This window comes from Danio aesculapii, chromosome 4 (genome assembly GCF_903798145.1).
Source record: "Danio aesculapii chromosome 4, fDanAes4.1, whole genome shotgun sequence".
Taxonomy (NCBI): Eukaryota; Metazoa; Chordata; class Actinopteri; order Cypriniformes; family Danionidae; genus Danio; species Danio aesculapii.
In genome coordinates, this window is record NC_079438.1 from 59,956,353 (window position 1) to 59,968,852 (window position 12,500).

General features: G+C 37.3%; 2 protein-coding genes across 2 annotated transcripts in view; one reads left to right on the top strand and one right to left on the bottom strand.

Moving 5' to 3' along the window:
- The window catches only part of syn3 (synapsin III), a 52,342-nt gene that overhangs the window by 8,038 nt on the left and 31,804 nt on the right, over positions 1-12,500 (top strand). Inside the window, exons 3-6 of the mRNA XM_056456304.1 lie at positions 539-596; positions 4,184-4,275; positions 4,559-4,715; positions 5,864-5,953. Coding sequence (XP_056312279.1) covers positions 539-596; positions 4,184-4,275; positions 4,559-4,715; positions 5,864-5,953 — 397 coding nt within the window. The remainder of the gene's footprint in view (positions 1-538; positions 597-4,183; positions 4,276-4,558; positions 4,716-5,863; positions 5,954-12,500) is intronic.
- The window catches only part of LOC130223465 (metalloproteinase inhibitor 3), a 15,977-nt gene continuing 9,506 nt past the window's right edge, over positions 6,030-12,500 (bottom strand). The window contains exons 4-5 of the mRNA XM_056456305.1: positions 11,807-11,928; positions 6,030-9,101 (exon numbers count right to left, since the gene is read on the bottom strand). Of these exons, the coding sequence (XP_056312280.1) occupies positions 8,904-9,101; positions 11,807-11,928 (320 nt within the window). The 3' untranslated portion in view covers positions 6,030-8,903. The remainder of the gene's footprint in view (positions 9,102-11,806; positions 11,929-12,500) is intronic.

Consider the following 12,500-nt stretch of genomic DNA (forward strand, 5'->3'; position numbering starts at 1 on the left):
CACACACACACACACAGACATACAAACAAACACACACAAATGCAATCACACAAACACACAATTTCTCACATACACTTATAGACACACAAACACACACACACACACAATCATACATATAAATGCAAACACATAATCTCTCTTACAATCACACACACACAGTCCTGATGTGTATACCTGCAGGGCTTTGTTCATTCATCTTCCTTCAGCTTATTCCCTTATTTATCAGGGGTCACCACGGCGGAATGAACTGTCAACTATTCCAGCATATGTTTTACACAGCGGATGCCCTTCCAGCTGCAACCCAGTACTGGGAAACACCCATACACACTCATTCACACACACACACACTCTCTGTGGGGGAAACCGGAGCACCCGGAGGAAACCCACACCAACACGGGGAGAACATGCAAACTCCTCACAGAACTGACTCTATGGTTTGTTCTTCAGAGAGAGTGTGTGTGTGTGTGTGTGTGTCCTTGAGCTGACGCTGTTTTTTCACCTCTGTGTGTGTGTGTGTGTGTGTGTGTGTATTTCTCAGGGCGAAGCACTTCAGAGGGAGGAAGCTGAATGGAGAATATGAGATCCGGGTGGAGCAGGTAAGACACAACACACACACACACACACACACACAACACACAGACACAGACACACTAAAACACACTCTATCCCACACACTTCAACATATACTACAACACACACTCTCTTTCACACACACACACACACACACACAGTCAATGGTTTACAGATGTACAGATGCTATCATATGTCTAGACGCTGAGTGGGAAGCACACAGTTACAGTTGTAAACATCAGCATTTGTACAGCGCTGTGTGTGTGTGTGTGTGTGTGTGTGTGTGTGTGTGTGTTTATGAGCTCTGGTCATGTGATGGTGTGAAAGGCACCTTGCATTCCTCACCCTAATGACATCCATTAACTTCAGCTCCAAAAATACCTGCCAGCGTTCCAGATGGATCATGATGAGACGCGCATTTGGACAGCAGAGAGGGTGTGTGTGTGTGTGTGGACGGACATCAACACACACTGCTGTTCAGAGAGGTCTCTGAGCTTTGATCATCAGTGTCACATGCTAAAAAAACATTCTCAGGATGACATCATCGATGCTCCTTTTATGGAAGTGGGCGGGGCTATTTTTCCCTTTGATGTGCTTTCCTCACTGTGACTCTCTGATTGGCGGGTGTTCTGCACAGCATCATGGGTAATGTAGTTCTCAGAGCTGAGAGCAGGAGGAGCTGAAGCGCACAGGCACAGCGCCGCTCTCTTGGACTTTCTCCTGTTTTTCTTTCCCAGCGCAAGAATGAAGGCGTTTCCATGGCAACCTGAATATGGCGCGCCTCCCGAACTCTCAGCCAATGGCTTGTCTCCGTTCCAGCCGGCCAATCAGAGTGACTTATGTGTGTGTCCTCGAGTGCAAGCCAGAGGAGCTGCTGTTTGACATTCATCAGTGTGTGTGTGTGTGTGTGTGTGTGTGTGTGTGTGTATGCTTCAGTCCTGGATAGACTCATGGATTACTCTGTATAAACACACTTTTCAAAATAAATGAATACTTTTCTTCTGAAAGGATGCAGTAAATACATCAGCTAAGAGTTATTAAATGCGTCTATAATGTTCTGACAGAAATATGAAGCAGGAATGATTGCTCCTCATGTTACAGTGATTTCTGAAGGGTCGTGAACACTGAAAACTGCAGAGACGATGCTGGAAATACAGCTTTACACCACTGAAAAACATGATTATTTACTATATATTATGGAGTCAATCTAGGGCCATATATTCCTGCAAAATAAAAGAAAGCTTTGCATACAAAAAATAAAGTATTGAGCAAAAAAATAAATGAATAAATGCAAATCTCCAAAAATTAACCTTTGAGATATAAAGGTGAAATTTACAAACAAAAACTGCAAATAATAACCAAACAGTGCAAAAAAAGCTAAAATATTTGCCATAAAAAAACGAGATATTGTAATGCTCATTTTGATGAGCGTTTTAGGCAACAGTGGGTTTGCGATGCTGTTTTCACTTTGCACGTTTCTGCGTGTTTCACTTTGTGGTCCTGATTTGACAAGGGGACCCAAACGCTCAAGTTCCTTGACTCCGCCCCCTTATCAAATCAGGGTCACATAGTGAAACACGCAGAAACGTGCAAAGTGAAAACAGCATCGCAAACTCACTGTTGCCTAAAATGCAAATCAAAATGAGGCAATGCTATAAAATGTTTTGCATATATATATATATAGTTTATTGCAAATATTTTTGTTTCTTTTTTGCACTGCTTAATTTTTTTTGTAGTTCTTTTTTTATTAGTAAATTTCACTTTTAATTCTCCAAACTTAATTTTCCCTTTGCAATTCTTTATTTTTGTTACCAATTTTACTTTTTTTATCTCATTTATTTATTTATTTATTATTATTATTATTTATTTTGGAGATATGCATTTATTTATTTATTTATTTGTTGTTATTATTATTATTATTATTTATTTAGGAGATATTTATTTATTTATTATTATTATTATTATTATTTATTTATTTATTATTATTATTTATTTTGGAGATATTTATTTATTATTATTATTATTATTTATTTTGGAGATATTTATTTATTATTATTATTATTATTTATTTTGGAGATATGCATTTATTTATTTATTTATATTTATTTTTTATTTATTTTGGAGATATGCATTTATTTATTTATTTATATTTATTTATTTATTATTATTATTTATTTATTTTGGAGATATGCATTTATTTATTTATTTATTTATTATTATTATTTATTTATTTTGGAGATATGCATTTATTTATTTATTTATATTTATTTATTTATTATTATTATTTATTTATTTTGGAGATATGCATTTATTTATTTATTATTATTATTTATTTATTTTGGAGATATGCATTTATTTATTTATTTATATTTATTTTTTATTTATTTATTATTATTATTTATTTTGGAGATATTTATTTATTATTATTTATTTATTTATTTTGGAGATATGCATTTATTTATTTATTTATTTATTATTATTATTTATTTATTTTGGAGATATGCATTTATTTATTTATTTATTATTATTATTTATTTATTTTGGAGATATGCATTTATTTATTTATTTATTTATTATTATTATTTATTTATTTTGGAGATATGCATTTATTTATTTATTTATTTATTTATTATTATTATTTATTTATTTTGGAGATATGCATTTATTTATTTATTTATTATTATTATTTATTTATTTTGGAGATATGCATTTATTTATTTATTTATTTATTATTATTATTTATTTATTTTGGAGATATGCATTTATTTATTTATTTATTTTTGCTCAATAATTTATTTTTTGTTTGCAAGTGTATATATGGCACTAGATTGACTCCATATATATTCACTTTGAAAACAGATTGTTATATTTGTAGTAGTAGTAATAATAATAATAATAATAATAATAATAATAATAATAATAATAATAATAATAATAACTGCATTTATTAACAAAGAAATGTATAATTTGACCAGCCTGACACAACTGAGCAGAGATTTATTTATATTTATTTATATTTAATAAGTGTTTGGAATAAATCTGTGTTTGATGTTTATTATCTTTACATGTTTGTGTATATATAACAATACTCCGGCAAATATTGTCTCTGATTTACATGAAATAATATTTAAATATCATCAGAATAATGATCAGACTATTATTGTTATATTAATAGAAATCTGGGATTGATGTTTCAGTCAGTCTGTTAAGAACTTTCATTCATTCATTTTCTTTTCGGCTTAGTCCCTTTATTATTCAGAGGTCTCCACAGCGGAATGAACTGGCCACAGTGCTAACCACTGAGACACCGTACCGCCCCCAAAGCTTTTAAATAAAGGAGTAAAATATACAGTATGAGGAAAATAAATAAACATAGGAGGAGTTTATTTTAACAGCTGAGCAGTAGGATGAGTTTGGGCGGGGCTATTCATTTGATTGGCCAATGGCATGGCTTTGGGGGCGGGGTTGTCATTTTGACTGACAGATGTTGTGAGTTTGGGGCCGGAGCTATTACTTTTATATACTTTTTTGTTTAACTGTGTGTGTGTGTGTGTGTGTGTGTGTGTGTGTGTGTGTGTGTGTGTGTGTGTGTGTGTGTGTGTGTGTGTTTCAGGCAGAGTTCTCGGAGATCAATCTGGTGTCGTGTGTGAACTCCGGCTGTACAGTGGACATTCAGGTCACTCGAGGAGGAACTAAAGTGGTCAGGTGTGTGTGTGTGTGTGTTTCCGGCACATTCCTAAAGCAGATCCAGTCAGTCCAGACTGTTTTTTTTTCTGTGCATTCATTCACTGTGTGTGTGTGAGTGTGTATCTTCTGTCTCAGTTTCTCCACACATGTGCTCTCAGTGACAGATGTGTATGTGTGTGTGTGAGACAGATGTGTGTGTGCAGCTGTTGTTCATTCGTCTGCTGCTCTGCATGTGTTGTAGTGGTTTGCTGACGTGTGTGTGTGTGTGTGTGTGTGTGTGTGTGTGTGTGTGTGTGTGCAGGTCTGTGAAGCCAGATTTTGTGCTGGTCCGCCAGCATGCGTACAGTATGACCCCCGGTGAGGACTTCCGGAATCTGGTGATCGGCCTCCATTACGGCTCCATCCCCAGCGTCAACACACTCTTCTCCATATACAACTTCTGCAGCAAACCCTGGGTGGTGCGTCTCACACACACACACACACACTCAAAACACAGACATATCAATAATACAGAGAAATTGGTAACACAGAGAAAACACACACACGCACACACACACACACACACACACACACACACACACACCATTATTATAGAGAAAACATACACACACACACACACACACACCATTATTAGAGAAAACAAACAAACACACACATCAGTAACACAGAGAAAACACACACACACACACACACACACACACACACCATCATTATAGAGAAAACATACACACACACACACACACACACACATCAAACCCACAGCTGTTTATTAATAATAATAATAATAAATAATTTATCAATGTTTTCAGTCATTTGATGTTGTGTTTGAATGCCGGACTCTGATTGGCTGATGAGCGTAATAATCCAGTGTGCTGTTATTGTCAGATAAACACACACACACACACACACACACACACACACACACACACAAACACACACACACACACACTAGATGATGAGTAAATGTAAAGTATGGCTTGTACTGCAGCTGATGATCTCTCAGACACTCTCATTCATTACTGCAGCTCAATTCCCTGTTGCAGCTCTAGAAAGCGGAACACAATAACACACGACCGATTTAACATCATTCATCAATAATAGTGAACAAGAACTCCACCAATGCATTTAAAGCACAAGATCACCTTTATAATGCATAACGTCAGGCTTATGATCAGCCTCTGAGCTTATGAATGTGCTCAGTGTTTCTGCACGATCATGTGACGGTGTGTGTGTGTGTGTGTGTGTGTGTGTGAGAGATAACGCCGTGTGTTTTGTCTTCTTCATGAGTAGTTTAGTCTGCTGTGAGTACAACACTCAATCCTCCCTCAGCTCTGTTTAAAGGCCAGGAATCCTGCTTTATCCATTGCCTCTAAACACACACGCACACGCACACGCACACACACACACGCACACACACACACACATTTTTCTGACGTTATTTATAGTTAACTCAATTAAATCTGCATGTTTAGCTTTAAAATTTAGAATATAGTGTGAAACCAGTGTATAAAATAAACACACACACACACACTCTGTATTACTCTGTATTACTGATGTGTGTGTGTGTGTGTGTGTGTGTGTGTGTGTGTGTGTGTTCTCTCTTCAGTTTTCTCACATGATCAAGCTCTATCAGACTCTCGGCCCGGAGAAGTTTCCACTCAACGAGCAAACCTTCTTCCCAAACCACACACAGATGGTGAGTCACTAACTAGTCCACACACTAACTAGTCCTGTTGACTATCTAGTGCTCAGAGTAATAACAGAGTCAGGGGCATTTTCACAACAGTTTATTATAAAAATATAAAACAGAAATTAAAAATCAAACATTTCCCAAAGCTCCTAACTGAGACATGATCAACTCTCTCTCTGTTTCTGACACACACACACACACACACACACACACACACACACACACGCTCATATATGCAGTTTATAAGCACTCTCCATAGGCATAATGCATTTATACAGTACAAATTTGTATACCTTATATACGCTTATTATATACTCATTATACAATTGTGTTCTCCAGAACCAACACACACTTTCTCTCTCTGACACGCACACACACACACACACACACATTCTCTCTCTCTCTGTTCATTGGATGAATGTGATCAGGATGTTTGTGTTACAGACAGAATATTTACATGTTATAAAACACCAGTCAGAGGCTGAGACTGACCAGCTTAACCAGCAGGTAACTAGTCCTCAGTTAAAGATAACTAGTCTCTGTTGACTAGTCTTCTGTTGACTAGTCCTCAGTTAACTAGTCTTCTGTTGACTAGTCCTCAGTTAACTAGTCTTCTGTTCACTAGTCCTCTGTTAAAGATAACTAGTTTTTTGTTGACTAGTCCTCAGTTAAAGATAACTAGTCTCTGTTGACTAGTCCTTAGTTAACCAGGCTTCTGTTGACTAGTCCTTAGTTAACCAGGCTTCTGTTGACTAGTCCTCAGTTAAAGATAACTAGTCTCTGTTGTCTAGTCCTCAGTTAAAGGTAACTAGTCTTCAGTTGACTAGTCCTTAGTTAACCAGGCTTCTGTTGACTAGTCCTTAGTTAACCAGGCTTCTGTTGACTAGTCCTCAGTTAAAGATAACTAGTCTCTGTTGACTAGTCCTCAGTTAAAGATAACTAGTCTCTGTTGTCTAGTCCTCAGTTAAAGGTCTTCAGTTGACTAGTCTTTTGTCCTCAGTTAAAGGCAACTAGTCTCCAGTTGATTAGTCTTCTGTTGACTAGTCCTCAGTAAACTCATCTTCTGTTGACTAGTCCTCAGTTAAAGATAACTAGTCTCTGTTGACTAGTCCTCAGTTAAAGATAACTAGTCTCTGTTGTCTAGTCCTCAGTTAAAGGTAACTAGTCTTCAGTTGACTAGTCTTTTGTCCTCAGTTAAAGGCAACTAGTCTCCAGTTGATTAGTCTTCTGTTGACTAGTCCTCAGTAAACTCATCTTCTGTTGACTAGTCCTCAGTTAACTCATCTTCTGATGACTAGTCCTCAGTTAAAAGTAACTAGTCTTCAGTTGACTAGTCCTTAGTTAACCAGTCTTCTGTTATCTAGTCCTCAGTTAAAGGTCTTCAGTTGACTAGTCTTTTGTCCTCAGTTAAAGGCAACTAGTCTCCAGTTGATTAGTCTTCTGTTGACTAGTCCTCATTAACTAGTCTTCAGTTGACTATTCCTCAGTTAAAGGTAACTCTTCTGTTGACTAGTGCTCAGTTAACTAGTGTTTACTAGTGTTGACTTGTCCTCAGTTAAAGGTAACCAGTCTCCAGTTAACTGGTGTAGTGTTGACTAGTCCTCAGTTAAAGGTAACTAGTCTTCAGTTGACTAGTCTTTTGTTGACTAGTCCTTAGTTAAAGGCAACTAGTCTCCAGTTGACTAGTCCTCAGTTAAAGGTAACTCTTCTGTTGACTAGCGCTCAGTTAACTAATGTTCTGTTGACTAGTCCTCAGTTAAAGGTAACCAGTTAGTCAACTGAGGACTAGTCAACAGAACATTAGTTAACTCCAGTTAACTAGTGGTGTGTTGGCTAGTCCTCAGTTAAAGGTAACTAGTCTCCAGTTGACTAGTGTTCTGTTGACTAGTCCTCAGTTAACTACTCCTCAGTTAACTAGTCTCCAGCCGCTAGATCACATCTCAGCCTCTGACAGAGGAATGGAGCAGAAAATCTGACGAAATGAACACAAGTTTAGTGGTACAGAAGATTACTCTAGCTGTTCAATATCGATGCACCTTTATGTGTTTGATTCATATTCAGTACCGCCAGGATCTGTACATCCACCACACTTTACAGAATAAAAGTCACCACGCCAAATCTGAATGCACTTATAGCCAAAATCCTAGTTAAAGTTTCATTTTAAGGCTTGATGTTTAGAATAAATGCAGTTTATTACACTGTAAATAAATAATATGATCAATAAGTTATGTTTTATATTAAAGGGATATTTAGGCTAAAATAAAGTAAACAATTTAAACTGGATGTTTTAAGTCAGTTTAATTGATTTAAAGGGACAGTACACCCCCCAAAAAAAGGAGCCATTGACTTCCACAGTATTATTATATAAAAAGGCAGAATATATTTCAGAATATCTTGTTAAAATATAAATATAAAATAAGAAACAAACCCATAAGTTTCTAAACACTTGAGTGAGTAAATGAGTACATTTTCAGTTTTGAGTGAACTGCCCCTTTAAGTTGAAATAGCTCGTGTAGTTAACTTAAATGTATTTTTACCTTAAATGTATTAATTTTCAATATAAATAATTTGATGCACGTTTATAAACATTAAATATAGCACTGTTTTATCTGACAAATGATCTAAAACTGTGACCATACGTGACTTTTATTCTGTAAAGTCTGATAGAAATGTTCTTGTGTGTGTTTATTTTTTAAGATCTCTCTTCTCTTTCTCCATCAGCACAGTTGTTGATACAAAGATGATGATATACATCTACAGTTTCTTTTAATAAAGTAATAAAAAAATACTAAAAATCACCATTTGATAGCTTATATATCATAAACGGCAAGAAGGACAGAACGTGTCCAGAATCTGAACGCAGACGCTCATAAATAGATCAATCTGGCAGGTAAAACACAGGGATGTTGTAGAAGCAGGACTGGACGGATTACTGCCGGTGTGTGTGTGTGTGTGATCAGGGGTCAGTGGTGTTGATGGTGATCTTGTCGCGTCCGCTCATCCCTCTGTACCAGCTGCAGTAGCCCTCTTTCTGCTGGATGCAGGCGTAGTGGCGCGACTGGTAGCCCGGGTAGCCGAAATGAGAGAGCATATCCGTCCACAGACACTCACTCTTAGATGTCACGAAACACGGCAGCGTGTGGCACGGCTTGATCTGCATGCACACACACACACACACACGTATACATTAAAACCCTCAGATTGATTCAATTGATTCATTCAAAACAGCTGATTCATTTAGAAAAGAAGCATGAATGGATGTTTGAATCAGATGCTTAACTGATTCATTCAGAAACCAATTCATTCAGGAGTTGTTCATTCAATTGATTCATTCAAAACAGCTAATTCATTTAGAAAAGCAGCAAGTGACTAAATTATTGATTCAATACTCTAATTAATTCAGGAACAGATTCATCCAGGAGTGATTCATTCAAAACTGCTGATTTATTTAGACCAGAAGAATATGACTGACTATAAATGGATTCATGAATCAATTTCTTAAATGATTCATTCAGAAACAGATTCACTGACGAGTCATTCATTCAATCGATTCATTCAAAACAGCTAATTCATTTAGAAAAGAAGCATGAATAGATCATTAAATTGATTACTCAAATGATTCGTTCTGAATCAAGGAGTCAAGTGAGAAGGCTTCATTCAGGATTAGTTCATTCAGTTGATTCATTAAAAACAACTGATTCATTTAAAAAAGAAGCAAGTGAATGATTTTATGAATGGATCATTGACTCAATTGCTCAAATGGTAAATACAGATTCATTGGGGAGTCATTCATTCAATCAATTCATTTAAAACAGCCGATTCATTTAGAACAGCCGTATGTGACTGAATCATTGAATGAGATGCTCAAGTAATTGATTCAGAAACAGATTCATTCAGAAATAATTCATACAGTTGACTGATTCAAAACAGCTTTATTTATATAGAAAAGAAGCCTTTAGAAAAGAAGCCCTGTCTTTTGTGAATGGCTCATTGAATCAGTTGGTGAAATGATTCATTCAGGAAACCGATTCACTCAGGAGTCATTCAATTGGTTCATTCAAAACTGCTGATTCGTTTAGAAAAGAAGCAAATGGCTGTCTTTATAAATGGATCAATGAATCGTTCCTTAAATGATTCATTCATATGTCTTTCATTCATTCACTCAATCCATTCAAAACAGCTGATTCATTTCGAAATGAAGCTGACTCAAATGATTCGTTCTAAACAGATCGGACAGAAAATCAATATTAATGCTTTATGTGTGTAGTGTTCTGTGTGTGTGTGTTCTGTGTGTGTGTGTGTGTGTGTGTGTCAGCAGGTGTAGGGAAGCGTCTCCTTCAGTGTGTGTCAGTGCAGGTGTTCATGAATGCGATTCATTGATCAGAGAAGTGTTTTTCACCTCTGAGAGTGTCTGGAAGCCGCATGTCTGAGCTTTACAGCGATCATCTCTGACGTTTCTCTGAGTCTCGGTGTTATTGAGGACCGGATGTTTAAAGCTGTTCATGTGTGTGAAAGCCTGAGCTGGATTTATTTCTACTGAAGTGAACATCTGCAGGAGTGTAGAGTCAATGCGCTTTGATTTCTTCTTCCTCATTTAAGCTCTTCTGGACTTTATTTGAATCTCTGACTGTCTGCTTGAGCTGTGGTGCACAGGGTCATCACTGACAGCTTTGAGTATATGTTTAATTGTGTAAGAAACATAATTTCACCAAAAACTGGTCAAGATAAAATAAAATCTGACAGTTTCAGGGAAATAACATTACCTTCAATTAAATCATGCAAAATAAAGACAAGTTGGCAGTATGGCTCGCCTAACACTTGCACATTGGATAATATTCATTCATTCTCTTTCTTTTTAGCTTAGTCTCTTTATTTATCAGGGGTCGCCACAGCGGAATGAACCACCAACTATTCCAGCATATGTTTTACGCAGCGGATGCCCATCCAGCTGCAACCCAGTACTGGGAAACACCCATAAACACGCATTCACACACATTCACTACGGACAATTTAGACTACCCGACTCCCTATAGCGCATGTGTTTGGACTGTGGGGGAAACCACGGGGAGAACATGCAAACTCCACACAGAAACACACACTGACCCTGCCGAGACTCAAACCAGAGACCCTCTTGCTGTGAGGCCACAGTGCTAACCATTGAGACACAGTGTTGCCAATTTGATAATATAATATATGATTAAATATATTATAGGGCAGCACGGTGGCGCAGTGGGAAGCACGTTCGCCTTACAGCAAGAAGGTCGCTGGTTCGAGTAACCTCTGGGTGCTCTGGTTTCCCCCACAGTCCAAACACATGAACTATAGGGAATCAGGTTGGCTAAATTGTCCATAGTGTATGAGTGTGAATGAGTGTGTATGGATGTTTCCCAGTACTGGATTGCAGCTGGAAGGGCATACGCTGTGTAAAACATATGCTGGATAAGTTGGTGGTTCATTCCGCTGTGGTAACCCCTTATTAATAAAGCGACTAGCTGAAAAGAAAATGAATGAATGAATAATATAATAATATAATAATTTTGGCTAAACTGAATAATCACAATTGGAAAAATTCATAATTGTGACACAATTTACAATAAAAGTGTTGTTAATTAAACACGGGCAGCTGAATTAATATTCAAAAATGTACTCAATAATTAAATGAAATTATGAATAAATTAATTACTAATACATGGATTAAAAATGGCCCTCTGTTATCCATATGCAGATGTGAGGCTGTATTTTACAGTAATGGTGATGATGAAGATGAAGGTGGTGCAGTGTATGTTTGTGTGTAGCTCTGCAGTGATGCATTATGTGTGTGTGTGTGTGTGGTGCATTATGGGAATGAAGGCGTCTCACCCTGCAGCTGCAGCCGAGCTGATAGCGGTGGTTGATGCCCTTCTTCTGCGCCAGTGAGAGATGCTCCCAGCGGCGATTAAAGTTACACAGACCTGTGTAGAGGCGTCCGTCATGAACACGCCCTGCACACACACACACACACACACACGCACACACACACACACACACACTGTCACTTTCTGTGGCTCACAATCCTGCCTTCTATATTTAACAGTCTGAGGATTAACACTTTTGGCACAACAGCTGCACACACACACACACACACACACACATATATACAAACACACTTACACATGAACCACAAAGGAAGATATATGATACACATGTATACACACACACATACACTTGCATACAGACACACACACAGATACACTACCACACACACACAAAGAACCACACCAAGCACAACACAGACACACACACACACACACACACACTTGTAAACAGACACACACATACAAACACACCCCGTACAAAGGAAGACGCACAAAACTGCACAAAGAAACACTGATGCACACACTCGCGCACACAACACACACATTTGCCAATGAGTGGTTTAATCAGTGCAGTTTAATGAGTCATGATCCGCTAATGTTACACTCACATCAAAACACGTGTGTTTGTGTGCGTGTGTGTGTGTGTGTGTGTGGGCACTGTCCCATGATTCACCACAGTCAGCTGGAGTGGGATGTTC